This window comes from Diachasma alloeum, unplaced genomic scaffold (assembly GCF_001412515.2).
Source record: "Diachasma alloeum isolate Michigan unplaced genomic scaffold, Dall2.0 Dall_scaffold_00183, whole genome shotgun sequence".
NCBI lineage: Eukaryota > Metazoa > Arthropoda > Insecta > Hymenoptera > Braconidae > Diachasma > Diachasma alloeum.
Window position 1 is genome coordinate 2,441,000 of NW_021680349.1, and position 24,739 is coordinate 2,465,738.

A 24,739-nucleotide genomic window follows, 5' to 3' on the forward strand; every position below is an offset into this window, starting at 1 on the left:
CAAAAAAAATTTGGAATATCTATACATGAGGGGCTAATTGATCGGATCTCATAGTTTCCGAGATAATCGCGAAAAACGAAAGTGCCAAAAAAAATTAATTCAATTCATCTTGTATAAGGCCTAGGAAGTGGAAAAACGCAATCCTGAGCCGTCCATCTGCCTATACGGAACCCAAATTTCCTCAGGAATCGAATGGAATAGGTTTTAAGGCTACTGTGTGTTTCACGCAGTTGTATTTTTATACACCTTTGTTAAATCGTTTGTATTTTGTGAATCTTCCCTGCTAGCGCGTCCCTGGCAACCACATATCAATAAATAAAAAAATACCATAAATAAATAAATAAAATTGATATTTCCCTTCTCATTTATCTTAAACATATCCATTACGATAGCAACAATAATATCTCCAATGTTTCTCAGCTACGCGCAAAAGAAAAAACATCTGATTGATGGATGAATATGAATTCCCTCCCGGATGAGTAGAGGAGTCACTTCTGCTGGAGAGTGCGGACCGAGTTCACGGTGTAATGAGGCTATTTTCACGCATTTAACAATTATGCAAAGAGGGGAAGGGAGTACTCGAGTACTCCTGAGAAAAGAATGCTGCACAGTCACACGTAGGGGGAGTTTTAATTAATTAAATTGAGTTTATTAAAACGTGAGTGAGTCACACCCCCTTCCACCCACTGGCAATTCTGATAAATTCAAATCAAATTTTCCTCGGGGAAATGAGAGTGGAAGAGGTCGATGAGTATTTTTAAATACAATCGCTGAGATTGATTTCCTGGGAGAGTGAACTATCATTGAGTCAGGAATACTTTCATCGCATATTAATTAACCTCGACGATAGTCCAAACACGAGGACAAAAGTGGGTGGATAACTGGGACAAATTTTGGGGTAAAATGGGGGAAATACATAAATATTGGGTGACTAAATTTAACGAAGTTGTTTTGGAACAAATGTAACTCAAGTAGGGCTGGCCCTCAATGAGATTTGTCTACCGTACAGATGTTTGAATCCAGTGGAATGAGAACACTCGCATTCGAGACTGTGGTTTTTACTGCCGCGAGAAGGTTTCTGGAGTCTTGTGGGGGCTATGGGGAGCGATGAAATGTAAAATCGTAGTACGTGCTGCGGTCCAAACTAGCGCAGATTTATCGTACAATGCGGAACGACTGTGGAAGCACGCGCATATACAAAAATACAGTGTTTTGATACTGAAATGCCACGAAAAATGTTTCAGGGACAAATGCTCGAGGAATTTACATTATTTTGTTGAACCCCTCGTGACGATTTTTGAGTGTGGAAAATTGGCTGATTGAGCAATTTTGTCAGCCGTTCGTTGTATTAATTTAAGCCGGAATTTAGAAATTATGATATACGTATGGAGTATGGATTTTTGAAAATATGTTATTGAATATGTAAATTAGTTTTGGAAATATGGAAACTACTGTGGATCTGAGGTCGCCTGGCCTGCTCATTTATCTTCCAGTTTGGTACAGACCGAACTATATTGATTCTACCATTTTCAATCATCAAATTTGTCAATTCAATTGCGTTAGAAAAATTTGAAAAAAATCATGAATATTCAACGTCAATCAAATGACATTTTGCACAGAACAATTATTTTTTTAACATTCACCGTTCCCCAGGGAACAATTTTTACGAATGCCATCTAAAAGTCCCCAGTAAGACCGGTAAATATCCGGAAATTTACCGGTAAATTGTTAGCTGGGTCATAAATAAATAATTGAAAATGTTTAAACTTTCGGAAACCTTATGTTTTAGGCATGAAATCAATTTCTGGTAAAGTTCTGAATATGAATAAATGTTTTACGATTCCGAACACATGATTTTTAGTCTGCAAAATTAATCGTTTATAAATTATTTATAGAAAATACTCGTACATTCCAAAGTTGCAATTTTTTAATTACTTCATCAATCTTCCTTGAAAGTTAGCTTTCTGTTTTTTTTTCAGATTTTTAAAATGTTTTCTGGTTTTTCGGTTCAATATGGAGATTCAAATTCAGACCTGCAAAGTTTAAATAATGAAATCACGAATCAAATCGGATTTTTGTGTTTAAAATTAATGAATACAGTTTTCAATACAATTTCACAGAATGACACAACATTTTCATTTCCTCTCGGTCAATCCGTGTCGTCACATGGCAACAAAACGAGATAAGAGATACCCGTAGGAAGAAATAAATTGTCCGATAGCCTCACCCGTTGTTCACACGCCCGTAAACGACCAAAACTTGAACCAGATCATCTCCTTCGTACACATGTGCCCCGGAATCAGTTATTCCCATGAATTTGTCATCTCTGCTGCAATCTCAGGAATGATAATTCAGTGTGGACGACATTTCAATGAAAAAAAAACATTATTTGAAAGTTTTCTATTAGTTTCAACAATATTTTCATCGTAAATTAACTAACTCGATAATTCATTTCAATAAAGATACTTTAATTACGCGAAAGAAACAATTTATTTTGTTATAATTAAATAACTTTAATAAATTGGTTCATTTAGCCATTTAAATAACTATTTAAGTTCTGATTGATAAAGTCTTTATTTGGATTGAGAAAATACTTTTTTATGCTTGAAGAAAAACATTTATTTAATGTGAATAAAAACGCGAATTAAATCAATTTCAGTCTAATATCAGAGCATTCATTTGAGCCCCATTTGATCCAAAGTGTCCGCACATTGAACACATCTCGATATTGGACCATTAGAAAACATTTCAAAGATCTGAAAAAAATTATAAAGTTTATTTTTGGAACAAGATTGATAAAATAATTGAAAAATTGCAAAAATTACCAAAATTTTCTAAAAACAATTCATAAACAAGCAATTTTTCACCATAAAAATAATTTGTTTAGAACCGAAATTGATTCCATGGCCGAAAAAACAACAATTTTAATAATAATAATTCAATTTTGTGCAAAATAAAATTCGAATTTTGCTGAAAACTCATAATTTTTTTCAAATTTTCTCACGTAATTTAATCGACAAACTTGATAATTGAAAATGGTTGAATCTACAGTGCGTTCTGCACCAACTGTAAAAGATACTTGAATATCCTTAAATCAAATAAATAATTTCCCTGGGTGTGGACATTAATGCGTGTGAACATAATTGAACACATGTATTAATAACAACAAATTATTCCATAAGTCCATAAATTTCATTCTTTGTAGACTTGTCACAGCGCATGTATTGTGTGAATATGTAATTATGTAATTGGAGAACGTGTGAAATATATCCAACTTGCATTCCGCCGGGGGAAAAACAGTGAGAGAACATCGGATAAAAATAAATACCAATAAATCTCGCGTCAGGTGGTTTACCAATGAGCAACCGAACGTCGAATCCCGTCAATCAATCGCAATTATGCAACAAGGTCGAGTGTTGCAATTCTACCGTAAATCCAAAGTACTCGGACTCATAGAAAATAATAGGGTTTCGGGGAACTCTCACGGCCGGGGGGAAAACACACAATTTGAGGAAGAGGGAATTAGTTTGATGATCATTTGTTACACACCCTGGAAAAACAATCGTCGGGTATGTATAATGTGGCGAGTACAAGTGCGTGACACGTTGGGACGGAGCGAGAGAGCGAGAGAGAGAAAGAGAGAAAGAGCGAGAGGGAGCGAGGGCGCGGAAGCGGAGAGGGAGGTGGTAGGCAGGGCAGTGTAGCGGGAAGCGATAAGGGAATGGGGCAAACTCGACGGGGACATTCAACATTGCCCAGTGCTTTACTTGGAACTTACCTGGAAGTTGAGAATTAAACGATTCCAGGTTGGTGGTACACAAAGGGGACGATGTACGTGTGTGGCTTAATGCCGTGAGGACGGCGGAGGATATGCGATGGGCTTAGTCATCGTACCGGGTAATGTGTAACAAGCTGATTTGATGCGTTATGATGCTTGAATTAAATGCATTATTGGGGAGTCTATTCATTCGCGCGTGGGGAATTGAGAAAATTATGGATGATTCGTGTGTTTTTTGGTCGTTGAACCGAGGACAATTTTTTTGGTTTTTGATTAAGTTTATTAATTATGAAACTTGAGACATTTTCAGTCACTCAAAGGTTTTTAAAATGACAAAATGAAAGGTTTTTATTTGGTTATATTTTTCGTGTTGAGTATTTTCACAGCTTTTATTTTGTCAGTTAATTATTTTCATTGAAAAGATATTTGATTCTGTCTTAAAAATTTGATTGGAAATAATTATGAAACGATAATTAATAATTCAATTTCATAAGAAAAGGAAAGGTATTTACCTTAATTTCGATTCAGGGGAAAAAATGATGAAATTTTAGATTTCACTGAAAATTCGATGAAATTTTTTATTTTCGAGCAGCAGGAAGACGCGATTCCCCAATGTGACTGAATTTTCGATGAAAATATGAATGTTTGGTAAATTATATTGACTAAATTACACTGAATTTTCAATCCATTGAAAATTCAAGAATATATTTGCCTGAATTTTCCTGATTTCTGTCAATTTCTCCATAAAATTATTTATTTATTCATTTGGAAATTTCTTGAAATCCCAGTGAAACTATAATGTGATTAGACTTTCCAAAAAATGCACCGGAAATTGCACGAAAAATTTTCATCGGTGTATATTCTCAATTGATTATTTCTATCGCAAAAACACTACTTTTAACTGTTCTCACATTTTTCTCGCGTAATTTAGATTCTCCATTAACAATTTGTCGACTCCTGGAATCAAGAATATATTCAATTAAATTCTCAAATAATATGGACCTGAATGAGGAATAGAACAATCTATTCACAGCAATACAACATCAACAATTAATTTTAACATCAACAATTATTTTCTCAATGAATGAAAAATTTTAAAAAACAATGAATATTTCCTCTCATTTCATTCAATTGTTACTTGTAATGTTATTATTGTATTCATGAAATTGACCTATCCGGAAATCTCTCACTTTTTCACTTTATACTTTCGTCACCCAAATTCGTTATGCGTCAATTGTCAACGTCAGACGCACAACAAGAGGTCCTTGAACGAAATGTTAATTTCGCGTGTGAAGAATATACGTATATTTCTGGCTGTTTGAAGTACACGCTCGTGAATCATCCTGTGGGAGTCACCGCGCCTTCCTCCGCGGTATATTCCGACGAAGTTCTACTCCGTACACCTTCATGAGTTCCAGGAAACCGACTCCATCAAGGTAATAGGCCGTCGCTCACCTGCTGGAATTTCTCCTTATGCGTCGCGCGCTTTCATTTCACCCGGAGTTTCTCCGTCCTCGGGTGGGTAGATTTCCGGGGAATTTCTGCGCACAAGGGGGGGGGGCAAAATCACTGGAATTTCTGGAGATCTCAATCCACGCGATTTTTAGGGAAAATTTGGTCGAGGCTCTTACCCGGAATTGATGAAAAATTTATCGTTATTCTCGATTCCTCTTGATTCATTCAGGAAATAGCGTAAAAATAGGAAAATCAGTTGATGCTGATGAGGAAGTGAATTAAATCTGATTTTTTCCATTAATTCTGCATTTACGTCAGTGTTAAGTGACTTCAGATGAGAACGTCAGAGGATCTTTGATGTTTGTCGTAAAATTTTAAATATAATCGATGCCAGGAAAAAAATCTACAAAAAATTTATTTACAGTTTATGCTGTTAGGAAGTAATTGATGAAATTTTCAATGAAAAATTTAGAAAATTCTAACAACGATGAATTCATACGAAATTTCGAAAATTTTCGAAATTTTGGTTTTCTCCTTTAAGAATATCCAAGGCCTTTGGCTATTTTTTTTCCAGTGAAATGCTTTTATACTTTTGTAGTCGAACATCAGAGCTTTCATTTGAGCCCCATTTGACCTCAAGTTGAATCTCGAAATTCAACCGTTAGAAAACATTCTTTAAATCTTCTTTAAAAAAATAGAAAGTTTACTGTTGGAGGGAGATTGACGAAACGATTTAAAAATTGCAATTTTTGAAAATTACGAGCATTTCCTGCAGATAATTTATCGACAATCAATTGGATTGAAGATTATTTCGCGAAGTTTACTTAAAAAGTTTACTTAAATACTGTTGTAATATGTGTATTCAGTGGATAAGATTTGTATACCAAAAGGTTTTAAATAAACATTTCACTTATCTGTCTATAAAACTATCAATTTTCCGCCATAAAAAATTTATTAATATTCAATTTTTACCCAGAAATCAACTTTATGCCTAAAAAAAGGTTTCCGAAGATTTAAACAATTTATTTGTAAACGACAAATAAAACAAAATAATAATTCTGTGCATGAGTTTCTCACGTAATTTAATTGACAAATTTGATGATTGAAAATGGTTGAATCTACTTGAATATCCTTAAGACTACAATTTGTGGAAGTACAAAATTTTTACTTCGCACTTCCCACAATTTTTTCTCAGCGAAGATGCGAAAAAGCGACTGATTCAGTTGCATTTTGCCACTTCAACTCCCTCCCGAGCGATTTCTCCGAACTAAAACCGAGGGTAAAATTATATTCACCGTAATAAGGTACCCAGGATTATTGTCAATTGGGGTCCAGCATCGCTACACCGCCTGCGGCTCGTTAACGGCGCTTCCATGAACACATCCATTGGTGTAAAAACGCGAAAGATAACACTCGCGAATTGATGACTAACCCACGTTCGCAAAGTTGGTCACGTCACAGTGAGGCGTGCAGGAGTGACACATTACCTGGTTTGTCGTAATCGGCGGCAATTCCCTACGAAAATCGATGGAAATTCCCTCGATCCTCAAAAAAAAAATTCCTTCCAGTCTCAATGTATCACATCCGCGAATAACTATTGCGTCGGCAGCTTTTCTCTGAAGCACTTTGGTCGATAGTGTCCCGGAAAGGGTATGAAATCATCGCTCTAACCCTGTGGCCTCGCGTAACCCCGTTCTACCTGGATTATCGATCCACGGCTTTGGCCCACGTTTTCTCTCCCCGAGAGTCACTCTTTTATTTATTAATTTTCACCTCGATTCTGTTAATCCCCCTGTAACTCTCGGAACTTGGCACACCCCACATCCCGAGAATCTTCAAATTAATAAAGAAGAAGGTTAACTGGAACGAAGAGAAACTATCGGATGACACACGAGAATATTTCAACGGGTTTACGAAGAATTCTCGGTTGATTTTTACATCGCGAGGACTCACTGCTGATTTGTGATAAAATATCTCTTCTTAATGGGCACACGGATAAATGATCAGGGTTCATTACTGGAAAAGTCAAGGAATCGCAGAGGGTAGTTCGCTTCTAGGTATTTTTTCGGCGCAGAATTCTCAAGAAATTTATCCAGTAAAAAAATTTCACAGAAATCATTATTTTATTGCAATAAAATGTTCATAAACAAATCATAAAATGTCCTTCATTTGAAGTATTGTTTATTGAATTACATTTCTGTCGTGAATTGGTAAATTGGGATTGTGGATTTGGATGTGAATTTTTTCGAAAATGCATTTTGTTGTTACTTTTTGGGAAAAATTTTCGAAAAAAAGCACTTATCCTAGTTTACCAACTCACAACAGATTTCGCTTCACGATTCTCCTCCAAACATTAAAATTCGCCGGCCTTTTCCGGACAATTTTTTCTCTCGGTAATTTAATACATTTCAGATAAATTTCAAATTTAGACAAAAATGTTAATTGAAACGAGGAATAATAATCGAAGAATAATAATAATGACACACGGGAATATTTCAACGGTTTTACAAAGAATTCCTGGTCGATTTTGAGATCCTGACGACTCAATCCTGAATTCTAATAAAATATCTCATTAATAGACACACGGAAAGAAGATTAGGAAAAATTACTGCAAGAGTCAAGTAATCGTGGAGACCATTTCCGTTCTAGGTATTTTTTCCGCCGCAGAATTTCCCGGTCATTCGTTTCAAGTATTTTTCATTGAATTACATTTCGCTTCGCCGCAGAATTCCGCAGGTTTTTCTGGATATTTTTTACTAAACACTAAATCTTTTCTTTGAGATTTAATAAATTCCAGATCAATTCAAAATTTATAAACGGAAACATTGAAACGATTATATTAAGAATTCCTGGTTGATTTTTATATCCTGACGACTCCCTCCTGAATTAATAATATAATATAATATCTCGAATTAATGGGCACAGGGAAAAAAAATCAGGATAGGCTACTGTAAAAGTCACGTAATCGTCGAGACAATTTCTATAAAATAGATATTTTTTATCCTCCGGAAACTCATCCACTAAATTATCAAATTCATCCATTTTATTTTGTTCGTGCCGTTGCCAGAAAAAAATACTGTACTACCCCCACAGTAGATTTTACGTGAAATTTTAATATACGAATAACCGTAATTATTGCATCTCGAAATGTATTTTTTTATCGAGCAAATCATGAAATATCTTTCATCTAAAGTATTTTTCTCTTCACGATTCTCTTCCAACCACTACAATTTGCCGAACTCTTCTGGATAATATTTCCTCAACTTCATTCTCTGTAATTTAATAAATTCCAGATAAATTCAAAGTTCACCAAAAACAAGATAATTAACCTAAAGAATAACAATCGAATGACACACGGGAATATTTAAACGACTATACGAAGAATTCCTGGATGATTTTTATATCCTGATGAGTCAATCCTGAATTATAATAAAATATCCATCACTAATGAACAGGATGCTGTCATCATCGAAGCCCACAACAATCACCAGAGAAATTCAAATTGAGTTTCTTCTATTATAAAGACATTATGGCCGCAAAAAATCGAAAGTTCGAATCGAGATGATGATTCAGGCGTTTGAAAGAAGTAATCATCGATTTGATTGGGCTGGGGGAATGATTCAAGTCGCGGGGAGTAAGTGGGTCAGTAACTGTTGTCAAGGTCCTTGCAGGCTCGCCGTGGGGGCTCATGGGGCCATCCCCTGACGACCGGTAGCCCCTCTTTCTCCGAATTCCGATGACTGTTCATTATTGAAACCAAAAAACCCAATAGTTAAAGGTAAAGTTGAGGTTCTTCATCACGTTCCGGTGGTAATAATTCTCTCAATTATTCTCGCAATCGTATGATGGATGATTGATGATTCTTGCATTCAAGTGTTCATTTAATCAAAAAGTCAATGAGCTATCAACATTTAAGGAAATTCAAACACGTTGACATTGTTTTTTCGTTGTTAGTAATTTATTTATTTGTATTCATCACTGATGCAATGCCGTAATTAAGGATTTAAGAAATCAAGTGTTTATCGCATCAAAAATTGAATAAACTGTCAATATTAAAAGGAATTCCAACACTTTGGCATTTTTAGTTTAACCTCGGAGTTTGTATTTAAGCGATATTTGCAATTATTTCATTATCTAAATTATGAATTAGATTTTTCATTGTGAATCGTTAGAAACTATTTGACAAATCCAACAAAAATTGCTAGTTTGACCGTTTATTCATAAAAAGAGAATGTTAAACAAAAGTCCAATAATTTTCCGCCCAATTTTTGTCGCGTAATTTAATTAACAAATTTAGCAATTAAAATTCTTAAAATCCATAGAAAAATTTCAAAATATTGAAGGGAATTCCAATACTTTGGCATTTTTTTTGTTGAAATAATTTTCATCACTTTTAATTTGGCATCAGAGCTTCTGTTTAAACGTCATTTGCAATTACCTTAATTATAAATTCATTTTGAATCGTTAGAAGCTATTTGACAAAGAAAAAATCAAAAAAATTAAATTGTGTTTTCATAATTTAATCATAAAAAAAGAATGTTGAACAAGTCCCATAATTTTTCGCCCAATTTAATTCCCAAATTCAACAACAAAACATCTTGAAATCCCCAGAAAAATGGCAAAATTGTCCATTCTGCCCCTCTCCTTCGAAATTCCCTAGAAGCCGACTACCTCACAGAGATAATTATCAGTAACAAAACAGTTTAAACCCCGCAGAAGGGTGTAAACGGCTGCCGCAGTGGACCGAATCGGCGAGTTGTAGTTTACAGAAAGTAATAGAAAAGCTGAAGAGACGACTAGTGACAGCGAACCAACCGAGAGAGAGAGTGAGAGAGAGTAGTTAAAAACGAAACTAAAAAAACCCATCGGTGGAAGTAAAGAGGGAGAGAGGGCAGAAGCGGAGGCTCTCTGTGTTGCCTCTGCCTCGTGCCTCCGCACTGTTGGTGCTCGGTGGCGGGAGCAACGACGTATTATATAGACGGCTGGGCATACATGCCCGCAAACAGTCGACACGCGGCAGTCGCGTTGAAGAGATTGACAAAAACAAACTCCCGAGACCAATAATTTTTCCCTAGAAATAACCAAAAACTTCATTAACACCTCTCGATCGGAGTTTCGTCGCGGAATCAATTGCTAAATAATTCGAATTCTGTTTTTCGAGTTTCTCGAAGTTATGCCGCACTTCCGCGTGCTCAAAGGTACCACTTGTCAACGAGTGCGCGCGCATTGCCCGGCTTCATTCAAATGCAAGTGATTTTGCAAATTTTTTCAAACATCCAAGATATTCAGCACTGAATTCTGCAAGAGCTTGAACGAGTGTCGAAAAAACGTATAAACCGACACGTACACCATGAAGATAGTAGCTGTGTCGCGGACGAGTGATCACACGAGCTACTGTAACAAATTCTTCTGCCTCGTGAGGCCGTTTCTCCATCGTCGCAGTGAAAATTGTTTAATTTTTTACAAAACGAGTTTCCACGTTTGAGGATCTTGGGGTGATTGAAAAAGTGGTTTGCAGCGATTGTTGGGATTTTAATCGGCAGGAATCGGCGGGAATACCCGCCTCGTACCGCGATCCATGACGAGGGATGGTTTTTATTATTGTGAGAACGTGTGAAATTCTCTCGGTGGATTGATTGTGCTGGCGAATTGGAGGTTTATGTGTGCTCTGTTCTCTTGGCTATGGGCGAGGATTCAATAATATTACCAATTGATCGCGTTATCAGTGAAGACGTCGACGGGGGACGATCCAAGGTGGACAAGCGTGGCTGCAAATTTGTTAGGATTTATAAACGCAAAGTTTCGGGCTCCACTCCCGGCAGTTCACGGAGACAATTTTTTCGCGGTTTCGAGGGCTGCGCTGGCAAGTTTGTGATCTTTGTGGGGTGTGTTTTGATACTCGGGGGCTGTTATCTGACTCTTGGGGGGAGAGATTTGGGGAGACTGAGGATGCAGGGGGATTATCGTGGATGGAGTCGGGATTTGGGGGAGGGGAGGGGGGGACTCGGGGAGGATGAGATGGAGACCATACGGAGGAGCATCGTGGAGGGTCTCGGGATACAGAGGATACCCGATCCTTCGAAGGTATTTCTCACGCCTTGGTGGTGTGCTTTATTTTGTATATTTCGGCGAAATGGGGGGGGGTGCTTGGCGAACAGTTTTTAAGGGTTTGGCTTCAGCTCGGGGAATTTTTTTTCTATTGAAGGTTGGTAATGATTATTGCTGGTTGAGGAAGGGATGAAATCAGAATTTTTGACGAAATTCTGTGGAAACTGAAATTTCCAGTGAATTTTGTCGATGAAATTGAGGAAAATATATAAATTATTCAAGTGTTTTCAAATCATTTTTCAAGGGGGAAAATTTAATTGGTTGTAGATTATTCATGAAAAAGGTAATTTTGTTGAAATTTTTCAATTATTGGGTGAATCTTCCTTACAAGGTAGATTTTTTACAGTGGAGTATTCCAAGTTCTGTCACGAGTGGGATTTTAATTATATTTTATTCGTGTAATTGATAAAAAATCGTGAATAATTCCTGTTTTTCAATTTTTTAAATTCAAAATTTAATTATTTGCAAATTATCTACGAAAAAATTCGTAATCTTCAAATTTTCAATTTCGCAATGATTTTATGAAAATTATTTAAAAATTAGACTTGATAATTCTTCGACTCCTAACGATTTTCAATAGAAAGGCGGATTAAACCTCTAAAATATGAATAGTAAAATCATTGTAAAATGGTCTGTACTGAGTCAAATAGGAGTTGAATGGATAGTCAGATTGTCATGTTCAAATATTAAGAAGAATTTCTTTGGAAATAAAAATTGCTGAAACACTTGAATATCTTCAATTCTGAAAAAGGGCTCAATTCCGAATTTTTCATTCAGCTATTCATTCAAAATTCAATGAAAATGGTGACTCTTAGATAATATATCCAAAGACATTCGATAATGTATCTTAACAATTAAATTTTCCGTTTAATTTCAACATCATTGCATTCTAAAATTCTCATCTTCATAAAAATTTTATGTTCCCTGAAAAACTAAAAACACTTTATCTTCATTCATGAACAGTCTCATGCCCTGATGTTCACGTCCAAATATCGACAAGAATATTCGGCAAAAAAAAATTCGTCGAAGCACTGAATATCCCTAATTCTGAAAAAAGTTCATATTCAAAATATCCATTTAAAATTCAAAGAAAATTGTAACCTTCACATAACATATCCACAAACGTTGAATAATGTATCGAGAAAATTAAAATTCAATTCAATTATCCGTTCATTACATTCTAAAATTCTCATCTTCATAAACATTTTATGTTTCTTAAAAAATTAAAAACACTTTGTCTCCATTCATGAGCATTCCCTTTAAACATCGGAGAGAATTTTATTTAAAAAAACTGTAGAAATCCTCGTATATTCTTAATTATCAAAAATTGGATGAATTCAAACCGTTTTGTTCATCTATTTATTCAACATCCAAAAAAAATCAGATAAAAAAATTCCACTGCAATTTCCTGTTTAATTCCAGCATTATTTATTTATTAATCCACATGACATCCACTTTGACATCTAAATATCCGACAACAAAAATTTTTGAAAGGTTAATAAACAATAAATTTTTCTTTTAACCAAGAAGTCTCTCATTCTCAACTATCGACATCGTGACCTCTGCACTAGAAGTGAAAGAACCCAAAAAAAATGATCAAAATATCAGCAAACTTCCAACACTATTCGATTCTCAAATTCCGCTCATCATTAAAAATTTTACATCCATAGAAAAAAACTGAAAAACACTTCATCTTCATAAAGAATCAGTCCACGCACGATGATGTGTTGTTCGTCTCATTAAACATCCCCATAAAATTTCTAATTTAAACTTCAATTCTTCTCCACCTCATCTCCGAGAACCCCATTAAAATAAATGAGTAACAAACGCATTTCAAATAATCATAAATAACCTCCGTACATTCATTAACCATTGATAAATCAATTCGCCCCAGACAAGGAGTCTCCACCCATGGGCAACAGGTGTCGGTTTTTAGTGGTCCCACCGCCTCCAAATCTCTCCACTGTCTCATCTCTTAATCTTCCCCTTGTCCCTACACCCGATGTTCCTCCCGTTAAGAAATGTTACGTTAGAGTCGATAGATAAATAAGTTGACTCGGGGGATAACGAAGGGACACGAGTGAGAAAATTATCGGAGGGAACGGAACGCGGAGAATGTCGCTGGGAAATTCCAGACGATCTCCGCGGCGAGGGGGGCGGTTCGGTTACATGTGTGCGTAAATTGCCTCGGTGAGACCTCCAGCATCGGGCAATTCGATACCTCCGGCCTCGGAAATCCATGAATGTGAAAAGTCAGATACGGAACGAATGATACAGGAACCTTTTTTGGTTCCTGGAATTTATTTCCCCGGAATTTCCACGGGATCGATTTTAATTGAGTTGTTGCGTGAAATTTGTTTATTTAGTAGAGCGATGAAGTGTGAAGATTAAATGGAAAATAGTAAATACGTATTTTTTTATTCTTAATAATCATGAAATAAGATGTTACAAATTGAATAAACTTCTGCATTGTGACGTCATGTCACGTCATGTCACTTCATCAAATTCTGTGTTAACCCCCTGAAAAGTGAACATTTCGAAACAGTTTAGCGTGCGTAAAACGGTTGTTTTCCGCACGGCGTGTGTAAAACGAAATCTCATGTGAATTCATTTTACTAACGCCATTTCATTCATTCATTAATTCCTTCATTTCATTTGACTGGAAAGCGAAGCTTTAGGCACTCGAAATTCACTTTCCGCACGCTCTTCAATCTTACTCATACGTGCACAAAAAAAACACTTTACCCCCACTGCCGTTCCGAACAGTGAACTCAGCGCGTATTCCAAAAAATAGGATGGGCGTGCGGAAAAGTGGAATTTTATCCGCTAGTAACACAATATATTATTGTATATTCTGTACCTATACCCGCCCAACTGTCAAAGAACACTTTTCTCACGAGTGTCGAACCCTATTGTTCATCGCAATGTGTGAAAAGTAGAATTTCGTGCACGCAGAGCGTGCGTCTAATTTCACTTTACGCGCAAGTGATGAAAAGTTGTTTTCGACGTACAGGTCTTTACCCACTGGAGCTGAGAACTCAATTTCAATAAAAAAAAAATAATCCTCCATTCCTCGGAAATAATTAGATCAACACAGCTCGTCTTTTTATCCAATTTCCTCTCATCTCAACTCGACAAACCCATTTTCTCAAGTAATTACAAGTGACAATGGCTCTTTTTCGTCAAAGCGGTCCCCCGAAAATACTGTGATTCAAGACCCCTTGAGTGGTTAGTCAAGCACGCGACGTCTTGAGTGAGTCGTTTAAGTGAGTTTAAACAAACTCGAGTCGGAGAACGGCAAATGAGAAGAACGGAGACAAAAAGGGCAGACGGCAGAAGGGCGTCGCGACGCGGTAAATGGACCTTCTTCAGTCCGTTGCGCGAGCAAGAGCCTCGGGTAATGCGAAAGAGGTGGAATGACTCATAATACGGACCGACACGGTGTCTCGGGACCACCGGCGATTCACCTTTACGACTCTCGTGGGCTCATTACGGGTCGCCAATCCCTCGGCGCCCCACGAGGATTTTGAGGATAAATAAGAGGAAATTGGGAGAGTGGTGAAAGGGTTCGCAAATTATTGATACAGAAATGGACAATTCGGTTTTTAAGATAACGAGGCGCTACACATTTTAACAAAATGTTTCAATTGTATGGAATGAATTATTCGGACATTTCGAATGAAATCTTCACTGAGATCGCGAAAATATTTGTTTATATTTAAAAAAATTGGTTATTTGATACGAATTAAGTTTATTTGATTCAAATGATTCATTTATCGTAAACATGTTTGTGCGAAGTTGCATTGAATATTACAGAAATTAACTAATTCATCAATAAATTTTCTGTAACCTTTTCGCAGTTAAAAATTTTAACATTTCTTTTCAAATTTGAAAAATAATTATTAGGATTAAGACACAATTTTTTATTATATTTATTTCAATTCATTTAATGTGAATAAAAACTCTACAAAAAATCATTTTTTTTAGAATTCATATGAATGACTCCTGCGAGTGTATTTACGTCATGAATTTTTCAATAATTTGCATTATCATATGGACCAAAAAATTAGAACTGTACTGAATATTCAAGGAATTAACTAATTCATGAAGAAATTTTCTGTAAGTTTCTCGTTGTTAAAAATTTCAAAATTTCTCTTGAAATTTTAAGAATAATCATTAGGCTTAAGACGCAATATTTTACTATCTTTGAAAGCACCTAATTTTATGTCAATAAAAACGCAACGAAAACTCGTTTTTTTTTAATTCAAATGAGTCATTCATGAATTTTTAATAATTTATCTTATCATATGAACCAAAAAATTGGAATTGCACTGAACATTCAAGAAATTAACAAAATCGTCCATAAATTTTACATAAATCTCTCCTTGTCAAAAATTTCAGCATTCCCCTTGAAATTTCAAGTGTAATTCTAACAGTTTAGCTTGAATAATCCTCACACCAGAATTTTTCATTGAGATAAACTACCTACACATAAAAAACCCCTAAAAAGATTCTCTGACCCGAGTTAAATCCAGATAATAACAGTGTCACGAGTGCGAGCCATCGCAATCATTTGAGAACTTCCACACATATGAGGAAGGGAATCAATTAAGGGGTCCAAGTTCAATCGGTGAATCGTTTTGGGAGGAGAAATCATCTCTGGGTCAACGTCTCCACGTCAACAACTTCTTTTTCATCATTCTTTTCCCTCGCACACACGTTTGTTTCTTTTTTTATAATTCTCCTCGTTTTTTTACGAGTGTTCTTATCTCTCTCTGGGAACGATCCCACTTGACTTCTCACTCCGCCTTTACTCGTCTGTGTTTTGTTAATTAGCAACAAGTCGGGCCTTCCCTCGGCGTTTTTTTTGTCATCCACTCCACATCTCTTTTCATCGTTCTCACTAAATGCATTTTTGTTTCGTCTCTCCCCCAACAGGCGAACGTGAGTCAGACGGAGTATGAAAGAGCCCACGTCGAATACCTGAGGAGACTGCAAATGTCGAGAGCACCTGGTGACAGAAGACGGAGGAGACTTCACACGTTTCATGCCACAGGTAACAATGCGCTTTGAATTCGGTTCTAGTACTTTTTGATGGGTTTTTTTATATTTTTTCGAATGGTGAGGTTCGATGCCGTTGGGATGAGCCTTGGTACCGTTGGTGTTTTAATTGCCTTGGGGAGGGATAGGACAGAATAGTTTGCCTTGAATTTTTAGTGACTGTTTTTGTATTTCGAGGACGAAGGAGAATAAAGTGCTGGGAGACATTTTTTGTAGGGGAAATTGGGCATTTTCGGGGAATGACATAAAATTGTCCACTTTTTTCTCGGTTTTATAGTGAATTTAAAGGGAATTCTCGTGATTTTTGATTGGCGATCGTAAAGGATTGATGACTGGGAATAAATTGACGTTTGAAGTTTAAATTCGCGTTAAAGGCCATGGGGTTTTCAGTGTTTATTGGAGATTTATGGTGAATCGTCAAAAATCCATTTCTAAAAATTTTTACTTTTTTATATTTAATTTAGAACTAGATGGAAATACTTATGCTATTTGATGAATAAGTGCGATTAACGGACAATTGGACGATTGGGAGTAAAACAAATTGAAATTGCATCTTTTACGCTATTGACAATTATGTGATGATGTAATAAAATTAATTAATTCATCAGGAAAAATAAGAAATTGTTCTCTATTCCCTGAACAACAATATTCTATCTTTTATTTAATAAAACTTTTATTTTTATTTTATAAAATTGTTCATTTTTTGTTCGGTATTGACTGGCTTTTAATGGGAATACGTGTTTTATTTGATTGGTGATCATAAAGGATTGATGACCGGGAATAAATTAAAATTTTAGCATTTGTTTGATATTTATCCTGAATCCTCAAAAATTCGTTGGTTTTCTCAGAAAAATCCATTCTTAAAATTTTTTAATTTTTTATTTAATTTGGTAATCAAAATAAATGGAAATACTCATGATATCTGATGAATAATTGTGAACAATTACGGACAAATTAAAATTGCATTTTTCACATTGATAATTATGTGATGATGCAATAAAATTGATTAATTCATCAGGAGAAATGAGAACTGATTCTGAATATTCTGGGGGCATTCCCTACATTTCATGAACAACATCGTTGGATTTTTTTTCTAATTTCCAAAAAAAGTTCAAAAACAGCTTCAATTTCTAAATTTTTGAAAAATGAGATTCATGAGAACTTTTCTATCAGTATACCCTCTTAAAAAAATGCTGCTGACCCACCCGTATCCATGCAATATATAAATATGGGAATATTCCAAAAACCCAAAAAGTATTTTCAGCTTTTAAAATTCATAAGGTAAAATCCCGCAGACCGATCTTGTTGAAATTTTCGTGAAAATGTTCAGAATACCCATACGCACAAAACTATAGCATCCGTATTTCGATCGAATCATTCCTCAATTTAATGTGCACAAGAATTTAAAAAATCGAAAAATGTCGAAAATTAAAAATTTCGAAATCGTTCCCAAATGCCATTCAGAAATATTTTCTAGTCGACTGTTCATTGAAAAATATAAACATTTAGACTCGGGAGGACTCAGAATCGGGTTTTGGGGCTTTTTAAAATCAGATATTAGAATTAGATTTCGTTCTTCCTGTGAAAACAAGCGCAAAAAGAAAAAACATTAATGGGATTTTCACAAGTTTCACTTTCAGTCCGTCTGAACGTCCTTAAGCGAATAAAACAGAAGATAATTCTGCCCTGTCATATTCGTCCTCGTTCGCTCGTATTGAGTCATTTCCTGGGGGATTACCGGTACTTCTTTTATAATGAGTGCTCAGGTGACGTTTGCCATGAGCCCAAGAAAAACCTGTCATTAAATTCTCGTTCGAAATTCTCCACTCTCAGTTACTCAATTATTTTTTCAACGACTCGATTCACAATGAACCCGTGATTTTTTTTTCTGTCGACACGATTATCAGACTGACTTTCACGCTTCACTTTGATATTTTCGAGGACGAAGGTGGAACTAGATGTAATTGCATCCTGTTTACTTTCGCCGTGGAAGTCTGAGGCTGGTCATCCACCCCTGGCCCGCTTCAGGAGTATTTTTGCGGGGGTCAAGCGTCGGGGGCGAGCTTCCGGTCCACGTTATGTCTTGTCGAGAGTAATAGACAACCGGCGAACGAAGTCTCACGACCTCATTTCGTTGGAGCAATTTTCCGGGGCTTATCAGCCGCGGCTCGACAATCGTCAAACGTTTTTCTCGCTTTTTTTTCTCTTCTCGGACGATACAAGATGTCTTCGGGGAAAACATTAAGCCCAACATCTTGATTGTGGTGGGAAAAATGGGGGACCCTGAATGTAACCAAATTAAGATTCATATTTCCTGTTCTGTTTTCAATGAATTCTGTTGTGAAGTGGGAAAGTCCGAGGGAATAGCTCAATTTGAGATATTTATGTAGAAAATAAATACGACAGAAGGCCGGATATAATCGATATTTTATTCTTTGCTTGGAAATTGTTGAGGCTATTTCAAACATTATTTTTTTGCATAAGATTTGTTGAAATTTTCAAAAATGATTTTTCGGAGAAAAATCAAGAGCTAGAAGCTATCCGTGAAGAATATCATGCCTCATTCGAGAATAAAATATACCCAACGCCGTTGATTAATTCAGAAAAATTATGAAAACGTATAACGTAACGACTAATCTAAGGAAAAATGTCGAAATATTTTTCTCCAAAAATGTAATTTGACATTTGTCGTTGAAACTCATCGATACCGAGACAAATTAATTACTTGCGGTTGGAAAAAATTGAATGAATACCTGAATTTGAGATATTTACATAAAAAATGAATAAAAAAAGCAGGCCTAATCGATATTTTTTTTTTTGAAAATTGTCATTCATTAAATTTTTTAATTAAATTACGTGATAACAATTTGAAACAATTCATGGAAAAAGTAATAGAAATTGTTGAAATTTTTGCAAACTCAATTTTTTTGCATAAAATTTTGTTAAAATTTTGAAAAATTATTTCTTAGAGAATAATTAATTGTTTATAAATTATTGATGAAGAATATTATGCCTTATTCAAGATTAAAATATACCCAATGCCGTTGATTAATTCAGAAAAATTATGAAAACGTATAACGCAACGACTAATCTAAGGAAAAATGTCGAAATATTTTCCTTCGAAAAAAGTATTTTGACATTTCCCTATGGAACTCATCGATACCGAGATAAATTAATTGGCTATGTGAATTAATTCATTGGGTGTGGTTGGAAAAATATGAATGAATACCTCAATTTTAGATATTTACATAAGAATATAAATAAGAAAAGAAGGCCAGATATACTCGATATTTGATTCTTCATTTGGAAATTTCTATTTATGAAACTTTTCAATTAAATTACATGATAAAAATTTGAAACAATTCCCGGAAAAAGTAATGGAAATTATCGAAACTTTTACAAACCTTATTTGTGTTGCATAAAACATAATTTCTTTATTTGCTGAAATTTCTAAAAATCATTTCGGGGAAAAAATCAGTTGTTTATAAACTATTCATGAAGAATATTATACCTCATTCAAGAATAGAAACACCCAGTGCCGTTAATTAATTCCGAAAACATATAAAAACCCATAACACAACGATTAATCTCCGGAACGAATGTTGAAATACATTTTTAGTAGATGAAGAAATTCCCTTCGAAAACTGATCTCTGGCATTTGAAATCAATAATTAATCCCTCAACGCGTGAATTTGACCAATTATTATCCCAAAAAAATATCAATCAAATGATAACCCATTCATTAAATCCTCCATTATTGACTAACGATGCATCAACCCGAGCATTCGACGTATCATCTCAATTACGCCGGGTGAAAAAAAGCCGAGAAAAACGTTCTCACCGCTGACAAATGACAATAAAAAGCGTTATCCCAGCATCCATATCAAAGTAACGCATTACTCAGTAGCCTCGATAAGCATCTTAAGTGTCTGTGTACCCAGCCGTTAGGATTATCAATCAAATTAGCAATCACCGGAGTGCAACATGAAATGAAGGATAAAAAAAAATCCCATACACTGTAGAAAAACGCTGAGACGCTTGTTGAAGAATACTTGGAAGTCAGTTACAAGTGGAGTCTCGCAATGTGGGCCTGGAGAGACGTGTACTTGAGACTTGTGTTATAATCCCCTTTTTTCTCATATGTCTCCCGCTCCCCCTCAGTCATTTGCAACCTCTCCTCTCGGCACTCCCCCTCTCCCGGGTATATTGTCCTCGTGATACGTCTGTCTCGTTACGAAATAGAAATTCCATTGGAATGTCGAACAACGGGTTTTTGCAAAATGCAATGATGGAGAGATTCCCGTGCTCAAGTCATACATTGATTATTGAGGGCTATTGATATCGTTGTTTTAAACTGCTTTGCGATTTGATAACATTTTTTTGAGTGATAGTATCAATATTTTGGAATCAATATTTTGAAATTTCGGTGGATAATTGAATTTTAATTAGTGTCAACGGCTAGAGCTTTTGACATCATGAATCTTTAAATAGACTTTTTATCAAGACTTTCCAAAGACTTCCTAAAAATTCAAAAAGAAAAATGAAATTTAGCCCTTAAAAGCTCAAACAATAAAAAGATTGGAAAATGTCCGGAAAAATAGGGTCAAATGCTTAATTCCAACGAAAAAAAATGGTCCAAATACTGGCATGTCCTCGAAGATTACGAGAAGCGAAAGAATTAAAAAAAAACACCCGCTCGAACTTCTATTTTTAGAAATCGGAATGAGAGAAAAAAAATGACCACTTGTTTGAATCTTGATAATTTCATTTCGTTCTTCCTCCTCGTCTTCCTCCCAGGTCTGAAGATTCCACTTCAACTTCCGGCCACACAAAGATGTCACCGACAATGGGCTTTAACCAGGGAAATGATTTTACGACACCGTTTCCTACAGTCATAAAAAAAATCAGAACATAAAGTCAAGTTAAGCCGAGGTGACAGTAAACGCTCATTCATTTTTTATTTGTATTTTATTTAGTGAGTGGAGAGAACAATTTATCGAGTGTTATGTTTGTTGAGAAATAGTAATGTTGTATGTAATAGTGCGAAGGCAAACGATTAACAACGGGGGCGCCGTGAGGTGTGCGAGTGGGCAGGCGCCAACGGAGCACTCAGTATCTATTTTTGATCGGAATACCAGTGTGATAAAGTTCTATTATCGGAATCGATGAATCGTTGAGCTATTTCAAGTTTGTATCACAGGCAATGATTTCTGTAACCTAAAGATAACTGTTTCGAGTACCACTCGTGGGTATTTCTCATTTGAAAACATCGGGGGATGTGGGGGATATCGATTATGCATCACGATCACGCTTTCATTCCGGAGATAGGAGTCAGAGGGTGATGTGCGTATTACATTCCACTGGATTATTGTGTAAATACAACGAAATTCTTTGGATTTTATTAACCCAACCCACGTATGTGATCACAGGGGAGATATGTATTTTTAGGTGATTCTATTTTACTCGAGTGGTGACTACTAAATACCGGAAATTCGTGTAAACATTGGGGAAGGGAAAGCCAAATGGGTAGAGAAAAAAGGCTAAAGTAAAGGAATTAAATTTAAAATTTGAAATTTTTACGAATTTTTAAACTCGAATCATTCGTTTTAATAATTTTTTTAGATTTAATTTGTATCCTTTTGCAATATGGGAGAATTTAAATTAAAATGAATAGATATAGTTGCATAGCATGATTTTTTCATATTATCAATTTGAATTTGAAATTATCCTATGAATGAAATGATTCATTATTAAAACCTCTCAACGATTTATTTTCACTAAAATTTCTCGAGTGATTCTTCAAAACATTTCTTACATAAAATAAAACAAAACCAAAACTGATCACTGAGCAGATACGTATTTTTAGATGATTCTATCTTACTCGAGTGATGACCACTAAATTCCGGAAATTTGCGTAATTATTGGGGAAGGGAAAGCCGAATGAGTAGAAAAAACACTAAAGTAACGGAATGAAAGCTAAATATGTTATTCTTAATCAATTTTTAGCCGTTCTTTTAATTTTCTTCATTTAATTTCTCCTCATTTATTTTAAAATAATAAATTCAGTGCAATATGTGAGAATTCAAAGCTCTGAACAATCGATTTTCACAAGAACTTATCGGCTTATCCTGTACCCCATTTTCAAACCCAAAAAAAGTGAACTAAAATCCCTTAAAAAAGTGCAAACAAATAACTAAAAATCCGACAATTTGTTGCAGACGAAATGGATCAACTGTCAAGAACCAAACGTGATCTGTCATCCCCCCAGTCGGACACCTACAGCCTGTACTTCCCCCTGGACGTCCCCGCCGACGACGAGGAAGTGGATCACGCAATCCTAAGACTGATTCTCGAGCCAACGGGAGCGTCAGACAGCGTGGAAGTATCGATTTACCGTATTGGCGAGACGTCAAGCCCGCTAGTATCAAGTGCAACATTTTCCCACCTCGATGGGCCCCGGTGGATCGAGCTCGACGTGACGGAGTTGGTTGTGCTGTGGCACGAGGGTCTCATCGACAATCTGGGTCTAGAGGTGCGCCTCAAGGGTCCCCTGAGCCCCAACGTCTCCCTCGGCTCCCCCGTTCTCAACGTATTCACCACCTCCGGGCAGTTGCGACGAAGACGCTCAGCTCCTGATCACCTCATGTCCCTCCACAAGGGAAGGAGAACCGAGTGTCGTGGTGAGAACAAAAAGTGCTGCAGACACGAGATGACAGTTATATTCAAGGATCTCAAGGGCTTTGAATTTATCGTTCAACCAAAGACTTTCGACGCCGGTTACTGCAAGGGCAGATGTCCACCGCGATACAATCCTGCCCATCATCATGCACTACTTCAGAGTCTCATATGGAAGGAGGACAAGAGAAAAGCGCCCAGGCCGTGCTGCGCACCCAGCAAACTCGCTGAGCTTGAGATACTCTACTTCGACGAGAATGATCCTACTAAACTTAAGGTCTCCAGCTGGAAGAACATGAGGGTGCTGGAGTGCGCGTGCTCGTAAGAAGCAGCCACTTGGGTTCAATTCACCAAAGAGTTTAGACATCAATTTTTTTTTACGCTCCTCCCCACGTCTCTGGGATACTTTTGTCTTCGTAATCTCATACGTGTAACCCTTGACTCTTTTTTTCTGCCTCTTGTGACTGTGATATTAAACGTACGGGAATCAGCAACGGTCGACGCTTCTGCGACGCCAATTAGGGGTTTTTTTATTTTTTTTCTCTTTTAGGGGTTTATTGAGTAGTTTTGGGATTGAGATGAGGGGGAGATGGTTCGTTAGTTTATCTTCTCTCCTGCACTTGATCACGGAATGATTAAAAGTTAAATTATTAATAGCTCGAGGAGTTCAACCTGTTTCGGAGGATTTTTTTCGGGGGAGGAGGGTTGCGCTGTTATTCGAGGGATTGTGCTATTTTTTATTGTTCACCAGCACGCGACATTGCCCGATGGACTATTTGTGTGCTTGTTCGAGGTAGACCCAGCTCCCACTGTTTATCCACACAGCGTGTACATATTTATTAATTTATTTTAATGTTTAGGGTATTTTAGGGGTTTGAGGAGTGGCTAATGCAAGTCTGTTTTTTTTATCGAGTATTTCGGGTCGCGTTTATATGTTTTTACGTGTGTATGTGTAATTGTATGCTATTAGGTATGTAGTGAATCTCATGAGGGGGGGGATTGGGGTAGTTGGTCCTTTTTAATGCGAGGATACTGCTTCGTTGTATTTGAATTTTTGTGCCTCTGAGAATTTGCATTTCGATGGAATTTGGTTGGGACATTATCATTGAATTGATATTAATAAAAGAATGAGATTTGAAAAATATTTTTGTCTGGTGTTATTTGAGACTACCTTTCGCAACAGGAAAACATCTTTCATTCGAGGATAATTTTGGTCTTGAATGAATTTCCAGTGGGAAACTTGAGGATTATTATAGCTGGGTTTTTATTGAGTAGTTTTTCCTTGTTTCACGAATACGTAATTCGTTCTTGAATTCACAATAAAGCGGTTCTTGACTGAAGAATAGCTCTGGATGAGGAGAATTATTTTCAAATGTAAAATGAAAATTTTTTGAATTTTGTTTTATTTCTTTTTTTATTAACTTCCCGACACGAATGAAGGAAGTTTTTTTTTTTTTGAGAATTAGAACATTTTTTATCTATTCTAGTCTTTTGTATTAAGAATGTTAAATTCTTAAATAGAGAATGGAACGCCTTTTATTTGAAAATGTGGATATTGTTAATCAAAGATCGAAGAGTCAACAATAATCATTTATCAATGAAGAATATTTTTTATTTTGATTTCATAGATTTAAGGATATTTAAAATGAAACAGTGAAATTA

At 36.0% G+C, this 24,739-nt stretch overlaps 1 protein-coding gene across 1 annotated transcript; it reads left to right on the top strand.

The window, feature by feature from the left end:
- The first annotated feature begins 10,508 nt into the window (after nucleotides 1–10,508).
- LOC107046998 (bone morphogenetic protein 4) lies at nucleotides 10,509–24,221 on the top strand. The gene is made up of 3 exons (XM_015269726.2): nucleotides 10,509–11,317; nucleotides 16,280–16,397; nucleotides 22,621–24,221. The coding sequence occupies exons 1-3, from the start codon at nucleotides 10,916–10,918 to the stop codon at nucleotides 23,400–23,402; spliced, it is 1,302 nt and encodes a 433-aa protein (XP_015125212.1). The 5' UTR covers nucleotides 10,509–10,915; the 3' UTR covers nucleotides 23,403–24,221.
- Nucleotides 24,222–24,739: the final 518 nt, after the last annotated feature.

What these genes read in the sequence shown, in the direction of transcription:
- LOC107046998 (XM_015269726.2), top strand. Translation starts at nt 10,916, where the DNA reads ATGGGCGAGGATTCAATAATATTACCAATTGATCGCGTTATCAGTGAA. An exon ending in GGATACCCGATCCTTCGAAG is followed by an intron (nt 11,318 to 16,279) that starts GTATTTCTCACG and finishes CTCCCCCAACAG; the next exon opens with GCGAACGTGAGTCAGACGGA. An exon ending in TCACACGTTTCATGCCACAG is followed by an intron (nt 16,398 to 22,620) that starts GTAACAATGCGC and finishes AATTTGTTGCAG; the next exon opens with ACGAAATGGATCAACTGTCA.